The sequence below is a fragment of the Caretta caretta genome, chromosome 6 (genome assembly GCF_965140235.1).
Source record: "Caretta caretta isolate rCarCar2 chromosome 6, rCarCar1.hap1, whole genome shotgun sequence".
In the NCBI taxonomy this organism is placed as follows: domain Eukaryota; kingdom Metazoa; phylum Chordata; order Testudines; family Cheloniidae; genus Caretta; species Caretta caretta.
In genome coordinates this window covers 67590589-67603587 of record NC_134211.1, presented here as the reverse complement: position 1 = coordinate 67603587, position 12999 = coordinate 67590589, and the positions used below count along the sequence as shown (strand labels likewise).

General features: G+C 45.4%; 1 protein-coding gene across 4 annotated transcripts in view; it reads right to left on the bottom strand.

Moving 5' to 3' along the window:
- The window catches only part of CDAN1 (codanin 1), a 43821-nt gene that overhangs the window by 8648 nt on the left and 22174 nt on the right, over nucleotides 1-12999 (bottom strand). For 3 of the 4 annotated variants that reach the window (XM_048854899.2, XM_075129680.1, XM_075129682.1), the window contains exons 14-23: nucleotides 11105-11248; nucleotides 10258-10424; nucleotides 9510-9591; nucleotides 8750-8839; nucleotides 7352-7406; nucleotides 6118-6251; nucleotides 4790-4893; nucleotides 2430-2579; nucleotides 1545-1608; nucleotides 883-961 (exon numbers count right to left, since the gene is read on the bottom strand). In XM_048854899.2, the coding sequence (XP_048710856.2) occupies nucleotides 883-961; nucleotides 1545-1608; nucleotides 2430-2579; nucleotides 4790-4893; nucleotides 6118-6251; nucleotides 7352-7406; nucleotides 8750-8839; nucleotides 9510-9591; nucleotides 10258-10424; nucleotides 11105-11248 (1069 nt within the window). The remainder of the gene's footprint in view (nucleotides 1-882; nucleotides 962-1544; nucleotides 1609-2429; nucleotides 2580-4789; nucleotides 4894-6117; nucleotides 6252-7351; nucleotides 7407-8749; nucleotides 8840-9509; nucleotides 9592-10257; nucleotides 10425-11104; nucleotides 11249-12999) is intronic. The other variant, XM_075129681.1, reaches the window with a different exon arrangement.

The following is a 12999-nucleotide window of genomic DNA, read 5'->3' as shown; positions in this document are numbered from 1 at the left end:
TAATATCTAGCCCATCTCAGTGTGTTCTGTGAACATCAATTAAGCAGGAGATAAACTAGCATCACTATTAGGTAGTGTTACACTAGAAAGCTGAACTGGTGTGTTGTGCCAGTTTACACATCAGTGCTTTAGAATGCCTGCACTAGCCATCACATCAGTTCATGTTCTGAGCCCAACATCCACGCTAGTGCTGTTCTAAACCGTTTTTGCTGCAATGCCTACGGGGTACCTATCCCATAGTTCTTGGCACAACTCTCAGAAGCAATGACTTCTGAGAGATTTTGAAATGCTACCAATGCACTATGGGACAGAAGCTGGAGAACTATATGAATCATTTCACTACCATCAATGCTAGCAGTAAATCAGTGCAATCTGAAATGGCTCTCATTAAACTGGCGTTCTGCTGAAAGCAATTCCAATGTGAGTAGTACCTATTCTGCAGGCAAGCCCTAAGAAGTAGTAATTGGTGTGGACACAAGGTATTTTACAAGCACGCTGAAGGGACCAAGCAGATCTTAGCGCTGTAAATGTCTAGTGCAGACAAGACTTTAGCCCAAGTGACAGATTAAGGGGAAGCCTCCCATATTGTAGAACGCAGCACCCCCCAAACAGACTCCTGACCTCAGATCCTGAAGTGACCTAAAGGCCAAAGTTTGAGAACTCAAAACCTTGGAACATGCACTTAGGGTTGGAAACCAGATGGGTGAGGACACCAACCCCTTCCCCTGCTTATAAACACGTATGGATGGGCAGGACAAACCTCTGACTACAAGAAAACCAGGGAGAGCATGTACTTCATTACACTGGAAAGACCTCTCTCATCTTACAAAAGTCCCTGCCTTCAAGTCAGGAGCAGCCACAGTGCAGAGAGCTGAGGCCTACCTGTGATGTTGGTTGCCAGCCAGCTGCAGGCCTTCTCAGTAGCCAGTCCCACCACAATGTCTTCTGCACTGCTCAAAACCTTTGAAATGGACAAAGCAGCAGTGTTAGTTATTGCCATTCACAGGACAACCCTGCCCTGCTGGGCAGGGAGAGACAAAGGCACGAATTCTCTAGGGAAGAGTCTTCATTTCAACATACATTGTGTTCAGAGTCAATACATGCGGCTCCTGATAAACGCAAATGGGACAAGGCCGCTGTCATGGAAACTGGGTTCTCAAATGATCAAAAGGGTCCTTTTACACACATTCTCTACATGAAGCCCATTGACTCAGGCAGTATTTGGTGCTAAGGAAGATGTATTACATTAATGTATAATTAACGTAACATAAATTAAGTATGATTAACAAATTACATTAATTGCAATGGGAGTTAACTGTGAAGCCACATGGTAATGTAAACAACAGTTAACTATTTTGCTGCTGGATTATTTTGACTGAAATGCCCAGTTAACCTGGGCAAGCATGAGGCTCAGGGTGATTTTATATCCGTGTGTCAGTAAATTCGACCCTCCTATCACGGAGGGGTTTAAAAGTGACAGCAATGGCGATACAGGAATACCGAGCAGGACTAAAGGCAAGGCCTTTAATAGACATGGTACATACTGCTGCTGATGTCTCTTCTGACAGCAGCACTCTCACAGCCTCAGGCCCTTTCAACCTGCAAAATCTGCAAATAAAAAATGGCAAAGAAAATATACTGTTGTGTCAGCCAAAGCTCTAGTGCAGGGGTTCTCAAACTTCATTGCACAGAGACCTCCTTCTGACAACAAAAATTATTACATGACCCCAGGAGGAGGGACCGAAGCCTGAGCCCCGCTGCCCTGGGTTGGGTGGCCAAAGCCGAAGCCCAAGGGCTTCAGTCTCAGGCGGGGGCCTGTAACCTGAGTTTCTCCACCCAGGGCCGAAGCCCTTGGGCTTTGGCACTAGGCCCCAGCAAGTCTAAGCCAGCCCTAGCAACCCCATTAAAATGGGGTTGTGACCCACACTGAGGTCGTGACCCACAGTTCAGGAGCCGCTGCTCTAGGGTGACAGTCAGAGATGTCCCTACAGGGACTTCCACCTGCTTTGTTACATTTTACCATGTGAACATCTTAGTGGGTCCCACAACCAGGCAGGATAGAACCAGGTAAGCAAAGTTTTAATAACAGGTTCCTGCTATAGGCAGTTGAGCCGTAACACCCAGGATTCACTCCTTCCTTCCTCTCCAAAAGAGGGGAAAATACAATGACTGGAGCTTAAGTCAGTTTGGAGCTGGAGGCAGCTAGAGTACACAGGACTGTATCCTCCTCAATTCCTTCCTAGGAATAGAAGGCATTCGAAGGGAAACTGAGCTCAGATTACAGGGATGCAGCTAAACACACCAGCGCATCTGAAGCAGAGGTTGGGGGTTTTAAAAATATTTGTGTAATCTCAGAGTCTATACATCATTAAGGAATCTGCAATGAAAAGGAAGAGAAATGACTAATTTAAGTAGCTTCTCCTGCTTACTCTCTGCCTTTGTGGAGAGCCTGCGCCCCTTCGTCGTACAGCTGAGCACACACCTCGTCCAGCAGTTTGCTATGATTAGCATCCTCTTCCTTTACCTTATCCTGCAGCATGACCTCTGCCCTTTTGACCAGCTCTGCTACCAGCGTTGCCCTGTTACAAGCCAACGGGACAACAGAGAGAACAAGCCAGGAAATCAGTATATAGCCCTTATATCCTGCTTCAAGAGGGGCACCATTTTCCTTTAGACCACAAATGAAACAAAACACTGAGATTAAAAACTCCATCACGTTATTAATCTATCTCCCCCCTCCACAATAAGATCTTCTCATCCCAAGCCCATTGGAATTCATTGCCACAGGATGTTGTTGAGGCCAAAACCAGTGAGATTCAAAAAGGGAATGTAGGTTTCTATAGCTAACAAGAATATGCAGAGTTACCAGTGATTGCTAACAAATTTTGGAAGACAAATTAAACCTTGTGCCTCAAGGCCTAAACCAATCTCTAACTATTAGGGTTTAGGATGAGACCCAACATGAGGGGCAGATTATCCCACATCTGCCTACTGTGACGTGTCTTAAATCTTCCTCTGCAGCATCTGGTGCTAGCCACTAGAGATACAACACTAGGCCAGAAAGACTACAGGCCTGATCCAACGTGGCAATTTCTATGTTTCCATGTTCACTCTAAACAGACATAATCCAAAGTAACAAGGGATACACAGCTTTCCCCTGAAGATGCTCACAGAAACACCCTAGGTCACTAAAGCTCTTTTGGGAGCGCTAGTGCAGACAGGACTTCAGGCAGGCAGTCACCAGCACCCTACCTAGACTAGCACTCGCATTAGTTTCCACCAGGAACTGGCAGCACTGATCTCAACAGAGAGTAGTAACACAGGGACATTTTAGAGCAATCACCCAAATGTAGACAAAGCATTACAGTCAGCAAAGGAAAGTGTCTGCTTACACGATCTATGGACTGGTAATCTCTGGCCGAGTCTTACTGAACAGATGTCTTATGTCATAAAACCACCACTGTTTGGCCCCTCAGTAGAGAGGCCAAGGGTACATGGGACAAGACAAGGAACCAAACTCCCTTCCTCACCCCTAAAAGTGGATCCCCATCTGGCCAGAGTAATACATGCTAGCTGTGCATCATCATGAAAGCTTGCTCTATCTGCACTGTACTTCTTCTGTGAACAGAGGCCTTCAATCCCTGAGACTGTCGGTCAAGAGCCTCCAACTAGCACTCAGGTTCTCTCTCTCTCTCACACACACACACAATTTAACAAACAATTTAGAAAAATCCAAAAAACCACAGAGAATGAGAAGACTCCCTCAGAGGGCTCATTAGAAAAAGGAAACACTCCCTTGCACTCCAATGTCTGCCATTGGATCGCTGGCTGGCTGGGGGGGAGGATTTAGCATCCAAGAATTAATCAGGAAACTGGTGAGCCCCAATCAGAGAGATCACTGTCTCAGAGAAGGAGGGTGTCAATGGGGCTCAAAGCATTTTACCTGATAAACGTTTTTTCAAAACGTTTTTTAAAAATATTTCTAAATGAGATCAGTCTTTTAAGGTAGAAGCTGGGTGCTGCTGGGAGGGGACAGAGTGTCTTATTCTGCATGGGCCAGAGGGTGCCCAAGTGGAGTCCATTCCGGTCTCAGCGTCGTCAAGGAATCCAAGACGAGGAAAAGCACTTCCAACATCAAGGGAGAGATTCCCCCCACCTTCCCCTCAAAGGGGGGGTGGCAACTAACCTTTGCACCAGCTGAAATACTAAGCTGTGATTTTAAAAAAATAACACTGCCCATTTATAGTGCCATCCACCTGAGGATCTCTCATAGGACTTTACTATGAGTTAGGCCCCCAACACTCGATCAGGGAGGGAAGTATTACCATTGTTAACATCATCCTCGTTTTCACAGATAGGGTATTGAGGCAAAGATTAGGTGACTTGCCACTTGTTTTACAATACCTGTAAGAGGCATCCAGTGTGTGTGTGTGGGGCGGGGGGGCGTGTTTCTGTCATTGGCAGAGGGTTGAGGCTGGGGGGCAAGGGAAGTGGGCAGACAGCATCTGCACAGATGTCTACTAGGTGGGCCCTTCTGTTATACCAATCCCCTTCCATCTTAAAGAGAGGGTGACATTTTCACCAGATGGAGGAAATGCAGAGTGGTCCCCACCACACTAGTCCAAAGTGAGCCCAGCTTTTTAGCACCAGTCAGGTTCGGACTGCCCACTGTCAGCAGTGAGGCCAATGCAGCAACTCCCTCCGCAACAGGACACCCAAATGTTTGCCTCAGAGATTGAAACCCAACAGGCAAGCAGGGATTTTCAGAGATGCCCAACCCAGCACTTACTTGATGTGCTTAACACAGTTGGATCCCACCCTCTCTGCCACAAATTCCACGGTCCTCCGCAGGGATGGAGGCTGGTTGTGGAAGAAGGCCTGCTCCAACTCCACCTGCTCAAGAGGAAGAACAAGAGCTACAAACAGTCCAGGGCACTCCACATCAATCCTTCCCTCTGCACTACAGGAACGAACAGGCCCAGGGCACACTGGCTCTGTTGTGTACTGTACACAGTAAAGATTCATAGATACTAAGGTCAGAAGGGACCATTATGATCATCTAGTCTGACCTCCTGCACAACGCAGGCCACACAATTTCACCCACCACTCCTGCAAAAACCTCACACCTATATCTGTGCTACTGAAGTCCTCAAATCGTGGTTTAAAGACTTCAAGGAGCAGAGAATCCTCCAGCAAGTGACCCGTGCCCCATGCTGCAGAGGAAGGCGAAAAACCTCCAGGGCCTCTTCCAATCTGCCCTGGAGGAAAATTCCTTCCCGACCCCAAATATGGCGATCAGCTAAACCCTGAGCATATGGGCAAGATTCATTAGCCAGATGAAAAGCATAAAACTTGTCTATGCTAGAGCATTTTATGACCACAACCCCGGAACACCTTGTAAAATGCTTATGTCCAATCTTCCTCTCACCTTTTAGCCCAAAGCTTATTCCTTTTGACTTGTGAGGAAACTGCAAAACAATTGACTGATAAAGTGGTAAAAAAGAGGAAGGAAAAACATGGATAGCTCTGTCCATTCTGAGCAGCACCTTTTCACAGCAGGCTGCAACTGGGAGCACTGTATGACAATGAGCCGTTCCCAGGGAGTATTGCTTTATCCCCTTTAATTATAGGGGGACAACACTGCACCACACACAGAACCCTCATATGTCCTACCATGGTTATAGAGGAATCAGAGCAGTGTAAAAAGAAAGTCAGGGGTACGCACCAAAAAGAAGAGACAGGGAGAAAGACTGGGTATAAAAGCATCAGCTGTGCGTGTGACAGGAAAGGCTTGTGTATTCAGGTTCTCTAGAATTTAGAGCCCACCCAGTATCAGTGCTGGAAGATTTAACAAGCAGATAGTAGGATCAGTCACCCTTCCTCTTATAACGGTTAAGCAAGAGATTCCTTGCTGCCTATGCTTGTGTTGTTCCCCCCCCCAATATAGTTTTAGGCTAACACTGTGCAGCCTGCCCTCTTGTGAACACTCCTTCCCTTTGCATATCTGCTGTGAAAAGCCACTTCACCATGCTCAGAGCTATTTCATTATGCAGAAACAGAATGGATCCCTAACTTGTGCAAGGAGCCAGTACACAGCTCCTCTCTGGTTCTCTCTACCTGCAATTTCTGCTGTGTGATAGAAGGTTTAGGTGCCAAGGACTCTGCAGCAGTTGGGGTTATTTTCCTTATAAAGCCACCATTCTTTGCTCCACTGCCAGCCACAAAGGAAGCCAGCAGCTTCCGTAGCTCACCTGTAAAGAAAAAACAGGTGTGAAGAGCAGTCCCCACATATACAGTCCTGACAGTGAGTAACAGAGCCAGATGTGCCAAGAGAAATTCACTGAACCAGGTTTTGCAATACCTTAGCTTTTGTGAAAGCAGAGAGTAAGTTTGGGATCTGAGGAGAGGCCAGCACAATCCCAACACCCCACACACCCAGGATGGTGAGGAAAGCGGGCTGCAAGCCCCTACCCTTGCAGGGTGGCAAGGCACCCCCAGAAGCTGCACTCCTAGCAAGGAACAGGAAGGCTGCACACTGCTTCCCAATACTCAACAGCAACCCTTCAGAAGGATTAGGGAGTAGTGGCTTGGACAAGGTTTTCACGACAATCCCGCCCAGTCCTCCTCAGACTGCGGCAGCTCTGCAAGGGCCACCAGGGTTGTGGAAGAATCAAGGACCCTCAGCACTCCAGTGTGGTTACTGAGAGAATGCCGGAGGTGAGCTCAATAAGGGGGATTTCAACCCTTCAAATTGTGATGTGCATTTCCTATGTAAGAATCATTGCACTGACTGTACAGCCTTCCCTGCAGCCCCAGGAGGTAAAGCCTCCCCCTTTTCATCTTCAAAGCCAATGGTCAGGTGGGTGCCTCTGTTGTATGAGTGCACAGCCACCAAGAGGCAGTCTCTCAAGGAAACAAAGACTGAGGAACACTGTCACTACCAATCCTGACAACACAAGCTTGACAGCATATGATGTCAAGGTACAAAGGGATCCCTCCCCTCTACCTTCAGTAAGTGTCAGCCTAGAGACCAGGGTACTGTCACAATCCAAACCCTTCCCATTTAAACACAGCATGGGGAAGCCTGGCACTCCCCCATTCAAGTCTGACTTTACATGGAGCGCCAGGTTCCCCCTCCCCTGTGAATCACTAACTCTACACAGTCTGAACAGTCAATCTGCAGCCTCCCTGTCCCGAGAGGTACATCTATCAATTGTTGTTGGAGTATCCATGACTTGGTCTTTTCATCAAGGTCAGAATTATGAGTTTTAAGGTTGTGGGGAGGGGTAAGAAAGATGACCTGACTCATGGGACCAAAGAATGCTGGCACTAACATCAATACAATACTCACCAAGGAAGGGACAGCAGGTATAAAGTAACTGCTGATCCACCAAAGGCACAGAATCCTGGTAAAAGGAAGAAAAGGAAGTTGAAGGACAGAACAGCTGCAAAAGGGTATCATCTTTAGAGGATTAGAAATCCCTTACGTATCATGCAGATGTCTCAGGGCACCTTACCCTCAAAAAAATGGAGCTAATCACAACTCAGATCAAGTGCATCTGAAGGAAGACATGAACTTTGAACAAACACAGAGTTCATTCCTGCCCTCAATATGCAGTGAACAGTGCTGCATTTCAGAAAGATCTGCCATTGCTTGAGCTTTAGTCCTGGTCACTGTCAAAACCCCACTGAGAGTGGATGGTTGTAAAAAGGGCTTAGGGATCCCAGTGGAGGCCTGCTGCCCTGACTGCTGCTGACTGGGGGAAGAGCCCGAACTAGGAGGAAGGTAAAGAACACACAACTATTAAAAATTAAAGCTCCACCACCGATTCCATCCAGACACACAGAATCAGTCCATTTGACTTTAGACTCTGACCCATGGAGTTACAAGACCACACACACTCCCGCCGCCATATTACCACCTTCCATAGCCAAGCAGGATGGGGATCAAGAGAGGGCCTAGCATCCCATCATTGCGGACAGTATATATTGTACATATTTAGGAAAGGCTGCAATGGAGTTCTGCATCTCCCTGCTGCCATTGGAGGTGCGACTGACACATACTCTCATACAGTGGTGAGACAGGCTGGAGGCTCCCACAGACAGCAAGGGAGATGGGATCTGAAAACTACCTTATTTGTTGGCTTGAATTATTTTCTCTGAAGTGGTTTTTGTTCAAGTGCTAATTACCCTTTGCCAGGCCAGGTGGATTGTAGAGAATTCCAATACAGCAGACTTCTTTACAAAAAGATCTGAGTCACCTGTTTCCAGTTTGTTCTGTCATCACTCCTAGCACCTGGGACAGGCTGGAACTCTCACACTCACTCTGCACTGTGGATATTCTATCAACATTAGATCAGAGTCTGTAAATAAACATGCTTGTGTGCCCTCATCTCCTTGGCAAAGCACCCCCTCAGTTCATCCTGGCCACGCTTTCTCCAGTTTAGAGTCATATTGGCAGTTTACCAAAAGCCCTGAGGGGTAATTTGCATAAAACAAGCAGATTGCAGCTGCCTGTGTTTTCAATATTGAAGTCCAGCCCACGGAGACTATAGGTCCCAGCATAAAATGCAATACGACCAGTCAGACAAGTCGAAGCATTGCATGCGTCTTTATTCAACACATTTGCACTGAAGATAAGCCACTACACATGATGTTGAAGTCCATAGGCTGCACATGGCCTGCAGGTCACCCAGGCCTCAGTCAATCAGCAGCAAATATTAAAGCAGCTACTGTTACACAGACTTACCAAAGCCTGAGCAGATGTCATAGTGTCCCTCATCAACCCCTCCTGTCTGACTTCACTGGTGAAGAACAACTCCTCTGGGACCGAGGGGACCTGGAACACAAACCCACAATAGTTGCCATCCACTGGCAGTCAGTGAGTGAAATACAGTCCCAGCTACAAGGGTGGGACAGTCTTTCAATGTTCTAAAAATATATATCCTGCCATTAAATCTTCCATACTCTGCCAGACCCACCACGCCACAGATAGCTTCTTTCTATAAATCAAGAGTTTATTACCCTCCATTTCACATATCCCAACCTTCCACCGGGGATCTTTCATATCGCTCACCAAGCTTCGGGGTTCTCTCACTCCCATTAAAACAGGCACCACTCTCCCAGCTGAGGACAGAACAGGACTACCTTTGGAGTCTCATCAATGCCATTTCTTAATAAGCTGGACAAGTTCTCTGATTAATGCAAAGCACTGCCACCTCCCTACAGCATTCAGCACACTGCCTTTGCAGTGCAAGACAATTTCCAATTTCAGTGGGAACTAATGTGTGCACTCGTAACAGATGAAGCCCTTTGCTTCTGAGGAAAAGTGCTATATAGTTTAATGATGATGAGATCTATGGAAATAAAGTAGGGAATTATACAGGAGTGTTAAACTTGCTACAGAAAGGATCTCGTTTATTTTATCTCACTTTATCTCATTTTCATTTGTTTTCAATTAACTTCTAGCACATTCTTCCTCCAGCCATTTACTTTTCCAACTACTGTACCTGAAAAAGCCAGCCCAGCACTGCAAGGATCAGTAGCTTGTTCAGGAAACTCATCTCCTTATCTTCAGAAAGGACCTGGCACCTGCCATGAAGAAAGGGCAGTAGAAGAGACCATTAAACTTCAGCTGCATTAATTAAAAAAATATTTTCACTATACTATAACTTGTCTCCATGCTCTCCATTTCCTTAACCTGTTCCCTGCCTTGTCTACCTTAAATCTCAACCTCTTTTGAACAGAGGTGGTGTCTTAGCCTGTGTATGAGTGTGCGCGGTGGTGATGGAGGGGTTGTATAAAGTGCATTGTACATTTGGTCTCCAGCAGCCACAGTTTGGTGAACTTAGGACATGCTACAAATCCCATCTCTTTGCACTCTTTTATGGAGGGGAGAAGAATTGAGAATATTTGGGCAGTGGGGAACTTTGCAGAGGGACTTAAGTTTATATTTTGCAGCTGCAACTGCTTGAAGACACATGGGAAGCTGTATATATTTGGTCAAACTCTATATTTTAATCAAATGTCAAAGGTTCCCAGAGCTTGGGATGGACTCCTCTTAATACAGTATAAAATTAAAAAAAAATACAAGTGATTTACAGCTGTAACAGAGACAGAAGTGATTTTTTATAATGGTCCCACCTGAGGGCTAGCATGCAGCCTCACAGCCACCATTTTGGAAGAAGAGTGGGATGTGATTATCATTGCAAAGAAATGTTCTCAAGCAGGTGCAGGCATCCTTGCTCAGTCTCTCACCTGTACAGCTGCAGCAGGAGGGAAAATACCCTCCCGTAGTAGTCAAGGAATGGAGCAAAATGGTCCACAAGGGAGAGGAACTCTACAACCCAAGGAATGGTAAGAATAGTACGTCGGTTCAAGATAGATCGTCTCAGGAGCTTCAATATATCCAGTACAGGCAGAGTCTTGATGGGCAACACACATTAAGTCAACTTAAATTAGTTTGAAGCTAACTTTTCACATTTACTTTAAAAAGAAAAATCCACATCTACCTTATGGTTTTTCTTTCCATGATTTAACTCTTTGTACAATTAAGCAGTAACAAAATGGCTAGTGTTTATATCTCTGTAACTTCCAGTCACTGGAGATCTATATAAATTAAATATCCTGCTAGTAATAGTTAATGGAGATCCCACTGTAGCTTTGAGAAGATGGTCTTCTGGCTAGAACTCTGACACAGTATCAGGAGATCTGGGTTCAATTCTTACAGACAATAAAAGCCAATCTGCCTCTGGTTTGACATATTAGTGGGAGTATTTAGCGGAGACCTGAGACACTCCTAAAAGCGTTTCTAGCAGTAGAACCTTACACAATGCAAAGGAAGCATTTCCTGTGTATTCAGGTCTTCGATACATCATCAAGAAGTTCAGCAATGCACCACTTACTGACACCTCCCTCTTCCCGATCTCATATGCTTTTCTTCACCTGACAGGGCACAGCTCAGTATGCAATGTCATTTTGGAGTCTGTTCCACCTCATGAAATGGTGCTGCCAGATGCAGCAGAGAAATACCTGCCTCATCTGGGGCAAAGGAAACTTACTTGCCAAGCAAAAACACAGGCTAGTTCTCTAGCAGGTTACTTACTTGGTTCCTTAATGCCACTGCAGACTCCTGCAAGTCTCTGCTTGGTGGTTCCACTGTTTGGTATGGCAGGAAAACAAGAAATCCTAGAAACTTTGCAAGGAGTCTGAGAGTCATCAGGGCTGCAGTGAAATGCTTTTTTTCATCCTGAAATGGAGAGAAGGAAAACTGGTCAGGGACACCACAGCACCAAACTGGGAAGCAGTAACCTACCAGAGCTCTTCTCTTCCTGCATGGGAAATGCCTCACAGCTTCATCCTCCCCACCACTCTCCGAAAAACTCTTTCCCCTATAACACAGCGAAGGGCACTCTGCAATATTCAGGCATCCTTCAAAAGTGGAGTTCAGCAATCAAGTGCACTGGTAAGAGTTCTAAGGGGGATGTTTACAGGACCAGGCCCTTCTCTTCAAAGCCTTGCATGGACAGAGGCTGAGGTATGTGACCTCATGTCTCTCTACTTTTCTCCATGGCAGCTGGGTTCCACAAAAATGCTTCCACTTGAGTCCAAGTTTCAGTTTAAGAGCGTTTTCAGCAGAGGACCCTCAACTGTGAAGCTCGCTGCTACAAGAGATGATCCTGAGCCCACCTCTTCCAGTCTTCAAAGTCTCACCTCTTCCAGCAAGCATTTCCTTAATCACATTGCAATACAGCCCCAGAGACATGCTCCTGGGGCATGCCACTTAGACCTACAAAAGCAGCTTAGAAGTGAGTGCAAGTAGAGACCTGGCTCCTCCTCCAGAGGGACAAGTGGAGTATATTTAATCAGTATAAATGTAACTAGATATTGTTGTGATGGGCACATTTAAATTACATACATAAATGGCTGTACACAGCTCCTGTCTTCACTGTTGCACTGGCTACTGAGGGGACAGTCCCACTATTGACATAAGCAACAAATGAATCCAAGATCTTTTTCTTAAAAAAAATAAAGAAAACAAGAAGCTGCTCAAACAGTCATACTTCCATATTACTAATCTTAACTTGATATTCCTGTACTCCTCCATCTCTGGCAATGAAGCAAGAGCAATCAGCATGTAGCCAACATCAGCCGAGTAGCAGCTGCATATCCCTGAGAATTTAGAGAGCAGTTTCATTCTGAAAAGTGACTTGGTGAAGATGGCAGCCTTGGGTCCTACATGTGTTCTGTCTCAGTGACTCCAGACTGTTTGCTCATCTTAGAAGCTGCCAGCACCACAAACACACCCTGGGATCTCAGCTAAACTAAATTATCTGTTTCAGAGTAGCAGCCATGTTAGTCTGTATTAGCAAAAAGAAAAGGAGTACTTGTGGCATCTCAGAGACTAAAATTCTGTGGCTTGTGCAACATGATCATCAAAGATCCTGATGGCCATATTCTGCCCTCTGTTACATCTGTGCAACCCTCAGGATTTTAGTGGAATTGCATAAGTATAACTAGGCAAAATTTGAGAACAATGGGATTGCACAGTTAGCCTTACAAACATAGGTATGTTAGCTCTACAGAGTTAACATGATTTTTTTTTTTTTAAATGTTGTTACTTTATTTGTACTGCAGTCAGACCATCAGACACAACACACAGTGAACAGACCTGCTAAGATGTCTTAAACACAAAACTTGACACTTTTCAGAGTACAACAACCACATTTGAAGAGTTGCTGATCACCAAAAGGCGCTATTTGCATAGTTACTTCTGTAACCATAACTGAGCACATGTAAACTGAGCACAGGGGCAAAGTTAAAGTGGCTACTGGAACCTTAGTGGATAATTTTTTATCTTCCAAACATACTGATGTAACTTTAAACAATATTTTAGATTTTTTTTTTTTTTTAAAAGAGGATCACAATCACAACTATAAATGGATTTTAAACAAGTCTTTTTATATCACTGTAGCAACTAGGAAACTCATCATGAACCAG